We start from the raw sequence: 21323 nt of genomic DNA on the forward strand, positions 1-21323 counted from the left end.
CCAGTAAGATTCGATCCTGAACCTTCAGATTGACACAGGACCCCGCTGATCACATAGGTAACCACCGCGGTGTTAGCTTTGAGTCCATAATTGTTGATCTTTCGCGAAGTGCGATTTGGTTCACGAACTTGTTCACAGTTGCGTAGTTCACGAACTTCGTCACGTTTCTGTTCGCGTAATTACGAGGTGAGAAGAATAAAAAGGTGGTAGCAAAAAAGAGCGGCAAGAGAATGGCCTTCTTGAGGTCGCCGATTCTCCCCGCCGCCATTGCCGTGGTTGCGCTTTCTTCCTCTTCCTCCTCCTCCAGATCTCTGCAAACCCTCCCTCTGGGGTTCCGATCTCCCCTCTCGTTCAGGAACTTGGTGCGCGCTTCCGTGACGGAGAATTTGAAGCCCCTGAGTGCCGCCCTCTACATGGGCACTCCGACTTCAGTGGGCGATCCCTCCGATCAGAAGGAAGAGGTACGTATTGTATTGCGGCGGCGAAGAACGAATCATCGTGTTCTCGTTCGGATGATCTCGGTCCCAGGCTCGTTGATTTAGGGATTTCGATCGGTTTGTTGTTCGGATGCTCGATCAATTGGTTTCTAGTCGTAGTTTTGTTTCTTATCTTGCTCGATTTTAGGGGTTCCTATCACTGTTTTGAGTATTAGGTTGAAAATTTTGGTAGTACAAGCCGAGAAGTTATTGTTTTCGTATCGAAAGATTGTAAATTGACCAAAGCTTTAGCTCTAGATGGACAGGAATGGAGAAATAGGACTCATAAAGCTGACCCCATGTAGTTGGGATAAGGCTTGATGATGATGATGATGTCACTTATTCTGATATTAGGTTTTTGTTTGCTGAATTACCTGAATTTTGCTTCCCGATCGATTGAGTTCGAGAAATTTCAGTAATTTTAAGTGGATTTATTATTAGTTTGGTATCTGGAATCGAGTGGTTAATATTTCAGGATTTTGTTTGTGTAAGCACCTGAATTTTACATGGCAACCGATCAAGTCTGAGAAAACATTTTAGTAATTTCAGTGAATTAATTGTAGGTTTAGTATCTGAGATATATCGGAATTTTTATTTTGTGGATTTGACTGAATCTGTTCATGTTGATCAAATTTGTGAAAAGTTAAGCAACCTCATTTTGTTAAGATATCAGAATTTCGTGTTTAACATTTACCTGAATTTTGCAACCGTGTTTGACCTAATTGCTTCAGTTTGCACAAGTTTTTCTTCTTGTTTAATTTCCTCTTTGGGAGCCATAGTTTGGAGCGGTGACGGGGGGAATTCACCGACTCCCAAGCATCTCTGTGGATTGGAGCCACCGTTTTTGGGAGGGGAGACGGAGATGGGAGTGGTGTGGGGAGGGGAGAAGGCATTATAAATGGGCGGATTTCAACAATGTCCTCGTGAGGATGATGTTGCCAAATCCACCGATTTCATCACCACTGTCATCACGGCTCCCAACAACGGCTCCCAAACAGAGCCTTAGTACTGTTTCTGCAACTTCTGGATGATATGGAAATGAGGCTATATTGACATAAGCATAGAAGCTTGGATGTATTTCCTAATAGGAATGGAATGAATTGAAAAGTTTATTCTTGCTTCATCAAGTATCTCCAAGTTATAAGAATAACGCTAGTCTTCAACGTGGTTTGTTTAGTTACATATGTGTTATTATAGCCAGAATTAGACATTTTGCCGTGTTATCAATGTGCCTTTATGAGTGGACTGACATAATTTTACTTGCTGTCTATATGCAGTCTCAAGGAGTATTGCCTGAGCTACTGGTAAGTCTGCATCCAGAAAGGAACTTTCTGTTCATTCTGTTGAGTTGTTCTTTGCGAATTTTTGGTCTCATTAGGCATAATTCATACATCAGTGGCAAAATAAAGGACTGAAGAAAAGAAACTGCATCCTATAAGTTCAATGAGGCATTTCGTTGCAAACTTCTTTTAAAATCTGCCCGCTTGTTTGGCCAGGCCTAAATAAATCAAGTTTATGTAATTTTTTATCACAATAAATAAATAAATAAATAAATAAAGACATACAGATATGTATATACTTAAAACACAATATAATATACAATTAAATAACTAAAGAAAATAAATACCCTTTTATATGACTTAATATATATTTAAATTAAAATATAACAGTCCATCCATATGGGTGGGCCTATATAAGATAATTTTTTATGACAAATAAGATGAATAAACACAGAATTATGTTGAGGGTGTTATGCATGGGACTGTCCAACCCCATGTATAAGTTTTTTCTTTAATGGCCAAGGAGGGAGAGAGATGAATGATTTGTGGAGATATTTTGAGAGAGAGAGAGAGTTTTATATGGTAACTGAAGAGTTTTCTTTTTTGAAAAAATTATAAGATTTTCATGTAACACTTTTTTTTGGGGAACGCTATATAAAGAGTGGGCAAACAATTTTTTAATGACATTGTCAGAAAACATAGCAAGGATATCAATTTAGAAAAAGTAATGCATCCTCTAATTTTTGGCACCTATTACTCTTACTTCTGCTTTTATAATATGTATGATTAATATATATTTTTAATTTAAGGTTGGTTTTAGTTGCAGTGCTGTAGATTTTTCAGGTACCAACCACTTTTGATCTGTCTAAAATCTGATAAGAAACTTGGGAGTTTAGGATAAAACATTGTTGCTGAGGGGTCCTATGTAAGCATGACCATTGTTGAAGATATGTATTGGGGCTAACATTTAAATCTCAATAGATAATCCATGGGCTTTCAAGGTTTTGGGCTTGCATGTTCAGTCATCAGCTGAAAGGTGCTATACTAGTTGAATCCATTTCATGATTTATTTATTAATTTTATTAAATATATTTTTCCTGGAATCTTCTCTCCCCACTCCCTCCCTTATTTGAAGATGTTCTGTAAAGAAAATTGGTGAACTCCTGATATTCTCCTTTTTCCCTCAGATGGAATTCATGGTTGATATGAAGTGCGATGGTTGTGTTTCAGCTGTCAAGAACAAATTGCAAACACTTGATGGTATGGTTCTTCTAGTCATTTTTAGCACTTAAAGTATACTCAAATCTCTTCTCTATGTTTTGTCTTTTGGTATTGTTTTTCGTTCATTCTCTTCAATACATATTACTTTACAAGTTCAATCATCATTCATTTCATTGGCAGGTGTCAAAAGAGTTGATGCAGACTTGACTAACCAAGTTGTAAGGTTGCTTGGCTCTGTTTCTGTGAGGACTCTGACAGATGTTTTAGAACAAACGGGCCGTAAGACTCGCTTAATTGGCCAAGGGAGACCAGAAGGTTGGTATTTTGGTAATGCTCTGGTGTGGTTTCAGGTTTTCTTGTAAGCTGTAGCATATTTTCTCCCCAGTTCTTAAATATATATTGTAAAAGAATTGTATGTGTCCATCAAAATAAAATTTTAAATTATATGGATGTTGGTGACATGATTTCCTGTTTGTTTCTTTGGGGTATTGGTGTGTGTGTGTGTGTGTGTGTGTGTGTGTGTGTGTGTGTGTGTTTTGCGGGGGGTGGGGGGGCGGGGTGTCAAAGTTGACATGTGCCATCATGATGCAGATTTTTTAGTTTCAGCTGCTGTTGCTGAGTTTAAAGGTCCAGTTGTTCATGGTGTTGTTCGGTTTGCCCAAGTAAATATGGAGTTGGCAAGAATTGAGGCTAGCTTCAGTGGCTTGTCACCTGGTACACACAGCTGGTCCATAAATGAATATGGGGATCTGACAAAAGGAGCAGCTAGCACGGGGAAAGTATTCAATCCTTCAAATGGAGGCATTAGTGGAGAGGTATGCTTTTATATCATTTTCAGTACTTGAGCTGTATGATGTTAGGGTAGGATATATGTTCTTCCTTTTTCTCAAGTTAAAAATGTATCAAGCTACTAGTACCATTGAATTGATTTCTCTCTCTCTCTCTCTCTGTCTCTATATATATATATATATATATATATATATATATAGGGTGCTTATATTGTGGTACTGTACCACTATAACTTACTTTAGTATACACTTGATTTACATAGATTTAGGTTGCAAAAGAAAAACCTAACCTTTGGATCATGTTTAACATGCTTTATTTACTATATTCACGTGTTAAAGTGGAGTGGATTCAAATATGATGTTTTATAGGATTTTTAAACCACCCTTATCTTCATGAATTGTAAGCCATTAATTTTTCACCATCTCAAAAATAGAATCTGATGGTGTATTAGATATGATAAAACCTTCTAACCAATGTTGTGAAAAGCGTTGAAGCATAGTGAGGCACTCCACCTAAAACTGAGGCGAGGCATAAGCCTCGAGGCGTAAAGCGTAAGCCTCAATATTTTTTTGAAAACATAAAAAAACATCTAAAAATACAACAATAACAACAACAACTACGCCTTCATCCCAAAACAATTGGGGTCGGCGATATGAACCAAAAAAAGAAAATCATTCTAGGTCTTCCACATAAATCCTTCTCCTCCAATCATTTCTATCCAATGCCATGTCCTCGGTGAGGTTCAAAGCATTCATATCCTTTCCTATCATCTCCATCCAAGTCTTCTTAGGCCTACCCCGACCTCTTTTAACTAATATATTTTTCTATTTCTCCATCCTTTTAACTGGAGCATCATTAGGCCTTCGCCGAATATGTCCAAACTACCGTAAACGATTCTCTCTCATCTTATTTTCAATGGATGCAGCGCTTACCTTCTTACGTATCTCCTCATTTCGAATCTTATCTTTTATTGTATTTCCACACATCTATCTAAGCATACGCATCTTAGCTACACTCATTTTTTGAATATGATGTCTCTTGGCAGCCCAACATTCTGAACCATATAGTAAAGCAGGCCTAATTGTTGTTCTATAAAACTTTTCCTTCAACCGCAATGGCATTCTACGATCGCACAACACTCTAGTTGCACTTTTCCATTTCATCCACCCAACCTTTATCTTATGATTTACATTTCCATCAATTTCTCCATACTTTTGAATGATAGATCCCAAATATTTGAAACAGTCATCCACCGGTATTTCTTGCTCACCAAGATTCACTACACTCCCATCACTACTTCGTTGCTTACTAAACCGGCATTCCATATATTCTGTCTTACTCTTACTCAACTTAAAACCTCTTGCTTCTAATGTCTGTCTCCATAATTCTAACTTAGCATTAACCCCAGCTCTAGACCCATCAATCAAAACAATATCAACAAACAACATACACCACGACACATTTTCTTGAATTGATCTCGTAAGCTCATCCATCACTATAGCAAATAGGAAAGGGCTTAATGCAGATCTTTGATGTAACCCAACCGTTATAGGAAAATTGGTTGTCACCCCTCCACAAGTGTGGACATTGGTTACTACTCCTTCGTACATATATTTAATTATACTAATGTACTTGAGAGAAACACCTTTCTTCATCATTGTCCACCAGAGAACATCCCTAGGTACTCTATCGTATGCCTTCTCCAAATCAATAAAAACCATATGCAAATCTTTGTTCCTCTCTCTATATCTCTCAATAAGTTGTCTAAGAAGATGTATAGCTTCTATAGTTGATCTTCCAGGCATAAAACCAAATTGATTCTCCGATATCATGACAAGCTTCCTCAACTTATACTCAATCACCCTCTCCCAAAGTTTCATAGTATGACTCATGAGTTTTATACCACGATAGTTTGTGCAATCTTGTATATCACCCTTATTCTTATATAGAGGCACCAAAGTACTCTTCCTCCACTCAGTAGGCATCTTATTTGTCCGCCAAATCTTGTTAAAAAGATTTGTCAACCATTCTAAACCTTTCTCACCCAAGCATTTTCAAGCCTCGATAGGTATACCGTCTAGGTCAACTGGCCTTTTTTATTTCATTTTCTTCAAAGCCTTTGCAATTTCTTTCTTTTGAATCTTGCGCATGAAGTCACGGTTCATGTCATGAAAAGGAATGGAGAAGTCTCCAAGATCCTGAGCATGACTTCCATTAAATAGCTTATCAAAATAATATTTTCATCTTTCCTTAATCTCCTCATTTTTGGCTAAAACCCTTTGCGTTTCATCTTTGATACATCTAACTATACCCAGATCCCTCGATTTCCTATCTCTCATCTTTGCAAGCCTATAAATATCCTTCTCGCTCTCTTTGGTATCCAACTTGTCATAAACCTCCTTATATACCTTATCCCTCGTGTTTCAAACTACTTTTTTAGCTTCTTTCTTTGCTATCATATACTTCTCCAAATTCTCATTATCACGACTCTTACTTAGATTTCTATAACACTCTCTTTTAACTTTAATAGCTAATTTGACGTCCTCGTTCCACCATGATGTATCCTTACCTAGCGATGCACCGCCTTTAGACTCACCCAATACCTCCTTAGCCACCTTTCTCATGCCACCCACTATCTTATTCCACATTGATTCTGAATCCTCCTTGAGACACCAATCAGCTTCCTTAACTACCTGCTCTACAAACATTCCTTGTTTAGCTCCTTTCAGTGTCCACCACTTAATTCTAGGATCTATCCTATGTCTATCCCTTTTGCGGCATTTTCTAATTTTAAGATCTAAAATTAAGACTCTATGTTGTGTAGCTATATTTTCTCCCGGTATAACCTTGCAATCGATGCAACAACCCCTATCTCTCTAAGTAGGAAAAAATCTATCTGACTCGTATTAACCCCACTTTTAAATGTTACTAGGTGAGACTCCCTCTTTCTAAACCAAGTGTTTGCTAAGATCATATCATAGGACAAACCAAAATCTAAAATCATTTCTCCACTTTCGTTTCTTTCTCGTATACCATAGCCTCCATGAATACTCTCAAATTCATCCCTACTAATGCCTACATGTCCATTAAGGTCACTGCTGATGAAAATCTTTTCTCCATAAGATATCATTTGTACTACTTCATCTAAATCTTCCCAAAATTGACGCTTAATGGAATCATCTAAACCTACTTGAGGTGCATAAACACTAATAATATTAATAATATCCGCACCTAATACTAATGTAATAAGTAAAATCCTATCACCCTTCCTACGGACCTCAACTATATTATCTATAAACTCACGACTAATAACAATCCCTACTCCATTCCTATTCCTATTTATTCCTGTATATCAAATCTTATATCCCCAAGGTTCTATCACTTTTGCTTTCTGACCTACTCATCTAAAAATACAAATAACTAAATAAAATGCTTTATTGACGAAGCAACAAATAATAAGAAATAAAAAATCTAAAATAAATACTAAAAAATATGAGATTAACATGTAAAAGTAATTGAGAAACTGATTGTAAAGCGTAAGCCTCAAAATTTTTTTTGAAAACTTAAAAAAAACTATAAAAAATATCAAAAAATAAAAATAAATAAATAAAAATAAAAAATGCTTTATTGATGAAACAACAAGCAATAAGAAATAGAAAATATAAAATAAATACTAAAAAATATGAGATTAACATGTAAAAGTAACTGAGAAACTGATCGTAAAGCGTAAGCCTCAATTTTTTTTTTGAAAACTTAAAAAAAAACTATAAAAAATATCTAAAAATATAAATAAAAAATGCTTTATTGATGAAGCAACAAGCAATAAGAAATAGAAAATCTAAAATAAAATACTAAAAAATCTAAAATATATACTAAAAAATATGAGAGATTAACATGAAACTGATTATATAACTTAGAAAAAAAAGTAAGGATTAAATTATAAAAAATATCTAAAAATACAAATAAATAAAAAAATGCTTTATTGATGAAGCAACAAGCAATAAGAAATAGAAAATCTAAAATAAATACTAAATTAAATACTAAAAAATGTTTTTTTGATAAAGCACACCTTAGGCCGGCGCCTTGAGGCACGCCTTTCGCTCCTCAAGGCGTGCTCCTCAAGGCACACTTTTAACAACACTGCTTCTAACATAGTAAATAAATGATGCTAAATACATCTGTATGCTTACGGTCCTCAAGGTGCGCTTTTAACAACACAACTTCTAACATAGTAAATAAATGATGCTAAACACATCTGTATGCTTAGATTTAATATTTGGTGGCTAGATCCATACAAACAAGAGTGTGTACCACCGATAGTATCATGTTACAAAATCACCATATACATATAAAAGACTAATCTGGTCTATGTCACAGGGACTCTCCAACTAGGTGCTGCACCTGCGTCGCACCTGCACCCGCACCCGATGCGGTCAACCTGACCCTGGGTGCGGTCAATGCACCCAGGGTCATTTATGTTCAACTTTTGGACTTTATATATATATTATATATATTATATATATTATATATATTATTTTTTATATTTTTGCCGCACCCCTGCACCTCCGCACCCAAGTTTTTTGAAAGTGCCGCACCCGCACCCATGTGACATAGGATCTGGTTACTCTTGAAGAAGACAACATTCTAAGTTGTTGCAGCAGGCAGAGGGATTTGTAACCTAGTTTCTAATTTTAGGTGGAGCAGTCATGCTACTAAATGAGGCTCAAGTCAGTTTGGAGCTAAACTGACATCATAAATCAAACCATCATTAATGTTAAAACATATGTAATAATACCATAATACCCGATAGGGGTATTATGGTCATTTCACAAAGTACCCCATAGGGGTACTTATTTTGTTTCTCGTATTTCACTATTTTTTCTTTTTCTTTTTATTTTTATTTTTGTATTTTTTGGATACCGAAAAGGGGCCCCACAATGGAGTCGTTGGGGCCCCCAACGGTCACATATGTGACCGTTGGGGGCTCCCAACGACTCTATTGGGAGCCCCTTTGGTCTCCTCTTCTTATAAATAGGGGGAACCCCCCATGTATGTTGTATTGCTCTTGAGAGCTCCTCTTCAATAATAGTGATATTATTTTTCATGTGTGTAGCCTTTTTATAAGGCCCTTTGTATATCCCTTAGTGGATTTTCTCTCTTGTGCTTGTTGCATTTGTCCGTGTGGGACATATTGAATGCTTTAGCATTCTTGGTTTCTTCCGCTTATTTCATTACATGGTATCAGAGCCATAAGATCTTCTAAAGGTAAAATCTTGTTTCTCTCTACTTCCTTTCTTTCTCACATCTTCCTTGTGTAGCAATGGAAGTCAAGATCGATCTATCATTCAAACTCAATGGAAAAAATTACATGATGTGGGCATCCGCAATGGAGAATAATCTCAAAGGCAAGAAGCTTTGGGGTTATGTAATGGGAACCGTTCCGGAACCCCAACTTAAGCTCACAAAGATGGAAGGAGATCAAGAGAAAGCACTTGAAGGCGATGCTCGTCTCAAGGCCATTGAAGATTATAATCATCAAATGGAAGATTGGGAGAGCAACCATGCAAAAATCCTTGCATGGTTTATGAATAATGTCGAACTTAAGGTATGTGCAAATATTGCAAAATTTCGCCGGGCAAATGAAGCTTGGTTTTTTATGAAGGGTATGTTTACCCAAAAGGATCTTGCAAGAGCTTATTTCTTGCAAGAAAAAGTAAGAACCACAAAACAAGGCGACATGAGCATACAAGATTACTATAGTGCTCTAAATCCTTTGTGGGATGAATTGGCTCTTTTAGAGCCTAAATGGGTATCTATGGAGGATGTGGTTCTAAGACAAAAACAAATGGAACAAGATAGATTGTTTCAATTTTTATTTGGGCTTCGTCCCGAATTTGAACAAGTGAGATCCTCACTTCTCCATAGATCCACGTTTCCTCCCTTAGAAGAAGCTATTGCCGAGATTACTCAAGAAGAGACTAGGCATAGCATGGGTAAAAGCATAGAGGAAGTTCTTGCCGTATCTAAACCCGGCAATCATGTTAAAACATACAAACCACTTCATTTTGGTAAGCAAGGGAGTGGTGGAAGAAAAATGATTATATGTCACCATTGTTATGAGCCGGGACATATTAAACCCGTTTGCCCAAAGCTAAATGGGGCATTCAAGCCAAAGGTGGCTTCCGTTGAAGAATCCACCACCAAAGAAGATGACGGCAAGAACGGGGATCTCAAAGACACTCTTGGACAAATCTCCTTGGCTCTTCAACAAATCTTAAAGGTCACTTCTTCCACCTCCGGTGCCGCCATTGCCTCATCATCACCTCCCGGTACGTACTCTTGGATTTTAGATTCCGGAGCTTCTTTTCACATGACCCCTCATGAAAATGCATTAACCAACGTGCACACCAATTCAAAAATGTCTTGTGTCTCTACGGCCGATGGAACTTTTCTCAAAATAAATGGTGTTGGAACTCTTGATTCTAAAAATGTTCAAAATTTCCTTGTTCCAAAAGTTAGAATAGTTCCAAAATTAAATCTTAACCTCTTTTCCGTTTCTCAAATAGCCGACCATGGATGTGAAATATCTTTCTCATCCCAAGGGTGCTTTGTGCAGGATCTCCGGTCCGGGAAGCGGATTGGGCAAGGCCATAGGAAGGGAGACCTTTATTTTATGGATAATTTAATGCTTCCAAATACCTCATTTTGTACTTATGTCCAAGACAAAAATATTGAAACTTGGCATAAAAGGCTTGGACATCCAAGTTACTCTAAAATGTATCTTTTTCCTTTTGGACACAAGTTTTGTAAAGAAAAAGATATCAATTGCAAAGATTGCATTTTTGGCAAAATGAAGTCTACTCCTTTTCCTATTAGATCCTTTGTGACAACAAGACCTTTTGAATTGGTGCATTCCGATGTTTGGGGGCCATCTCCGGTTCTATCTAAAGGTGGTTATTCATATTATGTTACTTTTATTGATGATTATACTAGATATGTATGGATTTATTTTCTTAACTTTAAATCGGAAGTTTTTAACTTCTTTAAAGAATTCCATGCAAAAATTCAAAATCAATTTCAAAGTCAAATATCCATTCTTAGATCCGATTCGGGTGGAGAATACTTATCAAATGATTTTCAAGCATATCTAAAACAACATGGCATTTGTCATAAAAAATCTTGCCCAAGAACTCCTCAACAAAACGGTCTAGCGGAAAGAAAACATAGGCATATTTTGGAAACCACTAGATCCTTACTCATTTCTAAAAATATTCCTAAAAATTTTTGGGCCGAAGCCGTGTTAACCTCCACCTATTTAATCAATAGGATGCCATCTTCAAAATTGAATAATATCTCTCCTTATGAAAAACTTTTTAATATGACACCCGACTACAATCGTCTTCGGATTTTTGGGTGTAAATGCTTTGTTCTTTTACATAAAAGAGATAAATTGTCACCTAAAGCAATAGAATGTGTATTTTTAGGATATGGTGAAAATCAAAAAGGCTATAGATGCTTTGATCATAAAAACAATAAGTTATTTGTCTCCAAAGATGTAACCTTTTTAGAAGATGAAAATGGATTTGACATATTGGAAAAATCAAATGAAATTGATTATATGTTTATCAATGATCTTTTAGAAGATTCAAATGATGACTCTTTGAGTCATCCGGAAATTTTAGAAAATACTCATGATTCTCATGATGATGATGTATCACCAACTAATGGTGACAATCTCCAAGTATACACTCGGCGTGAGGAAACCCAACCTATTAGTGCTTTAGAAAAATTCTTGCGGCTTAATGAACCCCTAGAAGAAACCTCCCTTAGGCGTTCTTCTAGAGAATCAATTTCACCTAATAGGTTTGTCTCATATGAAACTCTTTCACCTAAATATAGAGCTTGTCTAATAGCCTTGCATTCTTACTATGAACCCTCCCATTATAATCAAGCAAAAAGTATACCTCATTGGGTTGAAGCAATGAAAGTTGAACTAGATGCTTTAAATAAAGCTAAAACTTGGGAAATAGTTCACCTTCCTCCAAATAAGAAAGCTATAGGATGTCGATGGGTCTACAAAGTCAAAACAAAAAGTGATGGTTCCCTAGAGCGCTATAAAGCTAGATTAGTTGCTAAAGGATACTCACAAGAATATGGCATCGATTATGAGGAGACTTTTGCTCCCGTGGCTCGCATGACAAGCGTTAGAACTTTAATTGCGGTAGCATCATCTAAGAAATTGCCTATATTCCAATTAGATGTTAAAAATGCCTTTCTTAATGGTCAGTTGAATGAAGAAGTATATATGGATCCTCCGCCGGGAATCAGTGTTAACCAAGGTCAAACCCTTCGGTTATTAAAAGCCTTATATGGTCTTAAACAAGCCCCTAAGGCTTGGTATGATAGATTTAGTGCTATCATGTTTGAACAAACCAAAACTTTTGAAGCTGTTTGAACAAACCAAAACTCTTGTAGGTTAATAAGTTATCTTCAATCAGGAGAAGCTCTACCACCAGGGATGACAGATCTTGATATACATCTTTGCTTATGGATTGAACTATTATACCACCTCATTCCGTGCAATCAATGAGAAGTACTGTGATTGGGAACAACGGGAAAACACCTATTTGCAAAGCTATAGTCTTTCATCTACAGGAATATCATTAGAGATTATAGGTGCTGCTATATTTTTTATTCTTGGTTTGGGCTGTCTTAACTGAAGGCTTTAAATGTGGATCAACCAAGGTTGCCAGACTAGGAAATGGAAGCGGGAAACAACATGGGAAACGGAAGCGAGAAGTGATGCATTTTAAAATCTATAGGAAGTGGGAAGCTAGGAATAAAAAAAGGCAATATAAGCATTGAATGAAAATAAATATGGAACACAAATAAAAACTAAAATAAAAGTGACTATTCTTAGTATTTTTAAAAACATGCAAAATTATTTCCGTCCATCATAAAGACTTGGGGTTGAAAACTTTTTGCATTAAACTTTCTAAACCATCACGAACCAGTACTAGTACCTATACTTATTCTTATGAACAACCCTTTTAAAAGCATGCAAAATTATGTCCATCCATCTTAAAGATTAGGGGTGTTCAATGTAAAAGTATCTCCAAACAAGATACTAAGATCAAGATCTTAATATTCTTGATAATAAACCCGGCACACATGCACAATAAGAACACTTTAGAACACTTGTGCACAAAAGCACAACTCACAAAAACTCACAAATGCACAAAGGTATAAAAAATATTGGAATCACTTTATTGAGCACTTGGACTTTGACTCAGAGCCATAAGAAATACAAGAGGGGGAAGCCCCTATTTATAAGGAAGCAAAGGAGCAACATAGGGGGCTCCCAAGAGAGTCGTTGGGAGCCCCCAACGGTCACATATGTGACCGTTGGAGGCTCCCCAACGACTCTTTGGGGAGCCTCCCTATGTGACACAAAAAACAAAAGAGCAAAAAGAAAAAGTAAAAAAAGAAAAGGAAAAAGAAAAAGCAAATTTACAAGCAATTCCAAAATAGAATATGCGTAAAACAAGAATTTACAGAAATACCCTTTTGGCTGGATAAGAAAATATATATATATATATATATATACATAGTATATATTTATATGTATCTATATATATGAATATAAATATATATGGGATTACAAATATCGATACATAATTTAACACCCCCCTCAAACTTAGGGCAAGATGACCGAGATTTTGCCAAGGAGAAAGTTGAATCTTGGGGCACATAAGGCTTTGGTGAAAAAATCTGCCAATTGATATTCTGAAGTAACATAAGGTAGATCGATGACTCATTTTAAGTAGGCTTCACGAACATAGTGATAGTCCATTTCAATGTGCTTAGTCCGCTTATGGAAAGTATGATTTTTGGCAATGTATATTGCACTCTTGTTATCACAGCATAGCTTAGTGGGCTCTTCAATAGTGATCCCCATGTCTTCAAGCAACTGATGAATCCATACAATTTTCATGGTAGTAGTTGCCATGACACGATATTCAGCTTTAGTCGAAGATAGAGAAACTTTTTGTTGCTTCTTACATCTTCATGAGATTAAAGAATCACCTAAGAATACACAAAAACCAGTGGTGGAGTGACGGTTATTTGGGTCACCTCCCCAATCAGAGTCAGTATAAGCAATTAATTTTAACTCAGAAGAGGATGATAGAAAACTCCCTTATTAAGAGTACGCTTTAGGTATCTTACGACACGTAAGACGACACTCATGTGAATAGAAGTTGGTGCATGCTGAAACTGACTTCCGTATGCACTGCATGTGAGATATCTGGTCTGGTAATACTCAAGTACATCAACGATCCTACAAGTTGTCTGTAGGGAGTAGGATCGGAGAGAAAAACACCATCATCAATCTTCATTTTAGCTCCTACTATAGCAGGAGTTTCATAAACTTTATCATATGTAATACCTGACCTGTCAATAATCTCAAATGCAAGCTTAGTTTGAGACAGAAAATACCTTCTATGAGAGTATGCTACCTCAATACCCAAAAAATAAGTTAAAAATCTCAAGTCAGACATTTCAAATTTATCCTTTAAAATTGATTTTATGCTTTTAATCCCTTTAGAATCGCTTCCTGTTATAAGCATGTCATCCACGTATAGAAGTAAAATAACAATCCCTGTATTAGATTTTCTAACAAACAAAGCAGTATCAGTAAAACAGGATGAAAAACCATTTTCTAACATTACGGAGTTAAACCTATTATACCAAACCTTGGGGGCTTGTTTCAAACCATAAAGTGCTTTTCGAAGGCGAAACACTTTTCCTTTAGGAGACTCCATTCCAGGAAGAGCATCCATATACACTTATTCGTTTAGATCTCAGTTTAAAAAAGCATTTTTAGCATTCATTTGATAGATGTTCCACTTGTTGATTGAGGCAACAGTTATAAGACATCAGACAATGACCATTCGAGCTACCGGGGCAAAGGTCTCTTCATAATCAATCCCATATTCTTGATTATATCCTTTTGCAACTAAATAGGCCTTGTATCTCTCGAGGGACCCATCACTCTTAGTCTTAACCTTAAACACCCATCTACACCCTATTGCTTTCTTATCTTTAGGAAGATCTTGAAATTCCCATGTCTTTGCTTTCCTTAGAGCTTCAAGTTCATTATCCATAGCAACTATCCATTCAGGACATTTTTGTGCTTCCTCGAGGTTTCTAGGTTCTATGTAAGAGTGAATGACACTTAGACAGACTCTATATTTAGGTGAAAAAGACTCATATGAGATGAACCTAGAAGGGGGTTTTCTCTATCTTTCGATCCTACGAAGGTTTTCCTCACTTTGAGGAGTAGTCCCACTAGCATCATCATATCTTTCGAGGGCACTTCTGAAAGTATTTCTATCTCTATGAGTGTAGGTTATGGGATTTCTATGCGGTTCCTCATTGACATGTTGATGAAACGTTGGGGGCACAGAATAGGTTTCATTATTACTTGAGTCATTCTGATTCGACTCATCATCACTAGTATCATCATCTTCAGTCAACAGATCAAACAAAAAAGAATAGTCTATATTCTCGTCATTAGATTCAAGTTTTTCGAAACCACTGATATTTTCCAAAAAGCTTACATTTCTGAAAACATATAGTTTATCATTTTTAATATCATAACAACGAAAACCTTTTTGAGTTTTGAAATAACCAAGAAAGGCACAATGAATGACCTTGGGGGAGAGTTTGTCATTTTTATCAGTAAGGACAAAACATTTACATCAAAAAACCCTTAACCTGCTATAATCAGGTTCTTTTTCGTATAATTTTTTAAATAGGGAAACATTGTTCAAGTTTTTTGATGGGAGTCTATTTATGAGATAGACTGATGTAAGGGTTGCCTCAGCTCAGAGTCTTTTCGGAATATTTTGTGAAATGAGCAAAGTTCGTGTTGTTTCAATGATATACCTATGTTTTCGTTCAGCCAACCCATTTTATTGTGGGGTTTTAGGACAAGATTTTTTATGGAGAATACCATGATTTTCAAGATAACTTTTGAATTCATTGGAAATATATTCACCACCCGAATCGGTTCTAAGAATTTTTAAACTTCCATTGAATTGATTTAAAATCATCATATGAAATGTTTTAAAAATCGACAAAACTTCATGTTTATGTTTAAGAAAATATATTCAACTAAATCTAGTGTAATCGTCCACAAAGATAACATAGTATGAGAAACTTCCTTTAGATATCACCGGAGCCGAACCCCATACATCGGAGTGAACAATTTCAAAAGATTTTGTTGTAAACATGGATCTTTGAGAGAAAGGAAGACTTTTCATTTTCCCAAGAATACATTCATTATATACAAAATTTTCATTACAAAGATGCTTAATAAAAGGCAAATAAGAGATTTTAACAATGTTGGGATGACCCAATCTCTTATGCCATACATGAATATCTTTGTTTTGAGCAACATTACAAAATTTGGTTCTTGGGAATTTTGAGAAAATCAACATAGTAGAGGTCTCTTCTCCTAGAGCCTTCCCCAATCAACTTCTCGGACTTGCGATCCTGCATCCAACATTTATTAGAAGAGAATTTTATATCGCAACCATAGTCCGAGACTTGAGAAACCGAGAGTAAATTTAAGTTTAGTTTTGGTATAAAACGAATTTTTGGAATAAATAAGTCTTGCTTTTCAAAACTGCCCATTCCTTTAATTTAAAGATGTGTTCCATCTGCCCTTGAGACAAAAGATGGAAGGTTTTTTTTAGAAAAATTAGAAAGAAAACAAGAACTTGGAGTCATGTGAAATGATGCACCGGAATCTAGGAGCCAAGATGTCTTACCGAGAGATGAGGAGGATGACATAGCGGCTCCGGAAATGCCTCCTTTGAGAAGAGGTTGAAGAGCATCCACAATTTGTTGAAGGGAAAGATGCTCATTTGATGTAGAAGGTCGTTCCTCTGGCTGAGATGCCATAGCCGCGGCAAGAATTTTCTTCCATTTGGGGCAAATGGGTTTGATATGCCCGGGTTCTTTAAAAAAATGGCAAGTTAATTTGCTATAGTCTCTTTTGCCATATCCGTCATTTCCTCCTTGATTTTTGAAATGAGGAGGTTTGTAGGCCTTCATATTATTCCCGGGTCTTGACACAGCATTAACCGCTTCATAATCATTTTGAGAAGGTGCAGCAAGGATGCTAGGATTATTTTTACTAATCCCCATACGGGTTTCCTCACCACTTAGCTTAGTGATAACATCTTCAATAGAGGGAGATGTGAAGACGGATAGAAGAGAGGACCGAATTTGCTCAAATTCGGGTCTAAGTCCATTTAGAAAATTGAAGAATCGATCTTCCTCTAGTTGTTTGTGTCTTAACTCGATTGCTTCTTCGCTCCATTTTGGTTCGAGCATAGCAAGCTCGTCCCAAATAGATGATAGTTCGGCAAAATATTCCCGAATAGACATCGTTTTGTTGAAGGGTCAGTGCCTTCTTTTGGAGGTAATATTTGTGAGATAAGTCTCTTGAAATATACATTTTTTCAAGGTACAACCAAGCTTCAGAGGCCTTTTTGAACTTAATGATGTTGGCGTTGATCTTGGTTTCTACGGATGAAAAAATCCAAGACAAGATTTTGAAGTTCTTCATTTCCCACTCATCATGCCTTTTTGAATAATCTTCTAGGGCTTTTTGTCTATCTTCACCTTCAAGAATCTTAATATCCCCTTTTTCTATGATTGTAAGTTTGGGTTCGGGTTCCGATATTGAACCTTGAAAATACCCTCAAAGACCTTTCCCTTTGATATGGGCTTCCATATTGCCGGCCCAAACATGATAGTTCGAACCACTAAGTTTAAAACCAAGGGAGAAGTGAGTCTTTTTCACCCATTAGAGAGGGAAGAAGATAGAAAATAACACGTACTTCAAATGATTTTCAAATCTTTCTTGACAAAAGATGCTTCTAAAAAAGTGCCCGAAGGAGATGATCCACTTCAAAACTTCAATAACTTGAAGGCACGTTTTTCGAGACACTTCAAAAAAAAGAAGAGATGCACGATCCTCCTTCTTCAACGAGGCTCTGATACCATGTAAAAGTATCTCCAAACAAGATACTAAGATCAAGATCTTAATATTCTTGATAATAAACCCGGCACACATGCACAATAAGAACACTTGTGCACAAAAGCACAACTCACAAAAACTCACAAATGCACAAAGGCATAAAAAATATTGGAATCACTTTATTGAGCACTTGGGCTTTGACTCAAAGCCATAAGAAATACAAGAGGGGGAAGCCCCTATTTATAAGGAAGCAAAGGAGCAACATAGGGGGCTCCCAAGAGAGTCGTTGGGAGCCCCCAACGGTCACATATGTGACCGTTGGAGGCTCCCCAACGACTCTTTGGGGAGCCTCCCTATGTGGCACAAAAAACAAAAGAGCAAAAAGAAAAAAAGGAAAAAGTAAAAAAAGAAAAGGAAAAAGAAAAAGCAAAGTTACAAGCATATTCCAAAATGGAATATGCGTAAAACAGGAATTTACAGAAATACCCTTTTGGGTGGATAAGAAAATATATATATATATGAGATTACAAATATCGATACATAATTTAACAGTTCAACACATATGGGCATATATGATGGGGCATGATTTTTTAGTGTAATAATTATATCTTTAACACACGAAAACTAGAGTAAGAAAACATATAAGAAGAATAGATGATGCATGTGAAAAGCATAGGAGAAGCGTGGAAGAATCGAGATTCCCATCAAGTTTTGGAAGCGAGGAGTATCGCGCTTTCGAAGTGAGTTTCTGGGAAGCAGGCTTCTCACCTATTTAAAAAGCTTCTGGTAACTCTGGGATCAACCCAGTGCTTAACTTGTATATACTGCTAAACTCATATATACTCCCTTTGTGATGTCTCCTGTTGTTTTTATATTCTTTTTTCAATAGGTGATATTTCATTATGCATTTCCCAGCATTTTGGCTGAGATCAAGTGTTATATAATATGTGATGCGACTGTTAAAATATGTAATCCATCTATATATATATATATATACATATCTATGTCACATAGGTGATGGTGCAGCGATGCGGCACTTTAAAAAAACTTGGGTGTGGGGGTGCGGGAGGATATATATAAAATCTTGGACAGGCTATACTCAGACTGATTCAAACCTGTGTTTACTTTGACCCAGGTCTGAATCAGACTGAGTCAAAGCAAACCCAACAGACCTAGGTTCAATTCAGACCTAGGTCTGCTTTGGCACAAGATTGAGTTTGACTTGGGTCAAAATATGTTCAAGTCCGATTCGGATCTGGGTTGCTTTGACCCAAGTCTGAAATCAGACTTGAGTCTAAACAAATCCAGGTCAATCAGATCTGGATCAGACCCAGGCTTTGGTCAAACCTGAGTTTGACCCTGTTAACACCTGGTTGCTTGCTTGGGCCAAGTGTTGTAAAACTATAAAAACATAAAAAAAAGAAAAAAAGAGAGAAAATTTGAAAATGAGAGAATGAGAGAGAGACTCAGTGTGGATGCAACATAGGAGATGGAGGAGGGGGCGGAAAAAGAGGAGAAGCAGGAGAGGAGGAAGAAAGATACGTACCTCTCTCTCCTAAAATTTCTGCGTCCCTTTTAGCGACCCCACCATTAAGATACCTCTCTCTCTCTTGTTCTGCCTCCTACTACATTTATTCCTCCTCTCCTGCTCCCTTCCGCTTCTCTTTTTCTGGCCCCTCCTCCTCCATCTCCTCTTTTGTTGCATCCATGCCGAGGCTCTCTCTCTCTCTATATCTTGTTCTCCCCTTTTCCCTTTTTTTTATTTTTTTATAGTTTTACTCCCTCCCCTAAAATTTCTTTTTTTAAATGGACCAAAATGGTCTCGGTCAAAGTGGACCGGGTTCATTTTGGACAAAGCTGCACTTGCATCTGCACCCACGTCGCGTCACGTCGATGTGGGTACGGCGGCCTATTAGGGAGTCCTTGTGACATAGATACATGTACATGTACATACATACTTATGTATACTTATGCATATATATACATATCATATTTTCTTTTCTTTCTTTTTATTTTGTTATTATATTTTTGGTCAACCAAAGTTGACCTTGACTAGTCGTCTAGAAAGTCTCTCTTCTCTCTCCCTCTTCTCTTTTATATGTATAAATAGGGCTCTCTCTCTTCTCTCTTTTATATGTATAAATAGGGTTCTTCCCCATTCAAAGTATGCTTTTTGCATACTTGAGTTGAATCAATAAAATAATATTTTTATATTGTGTGGTTCCCTTTGTTGGTTTGTGTCCTTAGAGGCCACTTTTGTGTTTGTCCATTATGATTCTTGGTGAACATTTTGGTTCATGATTGAAGATTCTTGGTTCTTTACAGTTACATGATGTGAAAGCAACTGAGTCTGCTGCCATCATCTTCTTCTTCATGGAACTCAAGTCATGCGCTAGTGATTAAATACTGGTGAATTAACGTAACCGTGTATTACAGATATCAGAAGATTCTGCATCTGACAAGATAGTATGATAGTTGAGTTGGTAGAGCTTGGGGACCTGAAGTTCGAACCTCACTTGTAGGGCTTGGAAATGAGATTAGAAGCTCATTACTCAGTTTGGCTTGGCCCATTAAAAGCTCGGTTAACAGGCTTGGTTCTAGCCAAGTCATGAGCTGCTCATGAAGGTTAGATGAGCCACACATGAACAATGTCTGCTCAGCTTCACTTATTCTGTCACATATAAAAGTGTAGAATAGATGGTTGAGGCACTTGGCTTGGAAAGATTTGGTCGGGTGTTTGATTCCTACTGTTATCAACACTAAAGTTCCTATATGTTTTCAAACAAGCATCACGAGCTTTGGGCTAGGGTCTGTTCTTCACTTACCTGAGCTTAAGATCAATCAAGGGATCCCTAAACAAGCTTGAACAGTTCAGAATTGGCTCTTTCTGCTTGTTTACAGTCCTCTCCTGGGTGATACCACAGCTTGGGAAAAGAGAATAAAATGGTTGTGATGCTATGTGTTATATCTTAGTAGAACTTAAAAACCACAATCAGGAAACAAAATGATTTGCTTTTTGAGCCATTAATGAACTCTATACTGTTTCACAATGCTGTTACTGTGTTGTATCATCTGATATTACTTTTTCCAGCCTCTGGGTGACCTGGGAACACTAAATGTGAGCGAGGAGGGAGAAGCGTTTTTCTCAGTCTCAAAGAAGATGCTCAGAGTGGTAGATCTCATTGGTCGATCTGTCGTGGTATATGAAACTGAAGATAAATCCAGTGCAGGAATAGCAGCTGCGGTCATAGCAAGAAGTGCAGGTGTGGGGGAGAACTACAAAAGGATCTGCACTTGCGATGGCACTATTATATGGGAATCAAGTAACAGTGATTTCTCGTCCAGCTAATGCTAATTAAGTGCGCCCTTGTAGTATCCTTTAGTAAAGCACCATGTCCTGCTCAGGAACAACTTGGTAGTTTATCTTATACCCAACGTTTTTTGGTTATTCTTGACGTTGCTTAAAGTTTATGAAAATCTGGATTTTGATATTCACCTTGTCCA

General features: G+C 36.9%; 1 protein-coding gene across 3 annotated transcripts; it reads left to right on the forward strand.

Annotated features, from left to right (window-relative positions):
• Window positions 1-118: 118 nt before the first annotated feature.
• LOC149836311 (copper chaperone for superoxide dismutase, chloroplastic-like) lies at window positions 119-21323 on the forward strand. 3 transcript variants are annotated; one of them, XM_090010847.1, is made up of 6 exons: window positions 119-461; window positions 1754-1780; window positions 2944-3016; window positions 3158-3292; window positions 3578-3792; window positions 20911-21323. In XM_090010847.1, the coding sequence occupies exons 1-6, from the start codon at window positions 231-233 to the stop codon at window positions 21166-21168; spliced, it is 939 nt and encodes a 312-aa protein (XP_089866973.1). In that variant the 5' UTR covers window positions 119-230; the 3' UTR covers window positions 21169-21323. The 3 variants fall into 3 exon arrangements, with proteins under 3 accessions (XP_089866973.1, XP_089866972.1, XP_089866974.1); XM_090010846.1 differs by having other exon boundaries at window positions 120-461; window positions 3569-3792; XM_090010848.1 differs by having other exon boundaries at window positions 120-461; window positions 3584-3792.

This window comes from Nuphar pumila, chromosome 6, assembly GCF_984573655.1.
Source record: "Nuphar pumila chromosome 6, dmNupPumi1.hap1.1, whole genome shotgun sequence".
Taxonomy (NCBI): domain Eukaryota; kingdom Viridiplantae; phylum Streptophyta; class Magnoliopsida; order Nymphaeales; family Nymphaeaceae; genus Nuphar; species Nuphar pumila.

What these genes read in the sequence shown, in the direction of transcription:
- LOC149836311 (XM_090010846.1), top strand. Translation starts at nt 231, where the DNA reads ATGGCCTTCTTGAGGTCGCCGATTCTCCCCGCCGCCATTGCCGTGGTT. An exon ending in CAAATTGCAAACACTTGATG is followed by an intron (nt 3,017 to 3,157) that starts GTATGGTTCTTC and finishes TTTCATTGGCAG; the next exon opens with GTGTCAAAAGAGTTGATGCA. An exon ending in TGGCCAAGGGAGACCAGAAG is followed by an intron (nt 3,293 to 3,568) that starts GTTGGTATTTTG and finishes ATCATGATGCAG; the next exon opens with ATTTTTTAGTTTCAGCTGCT.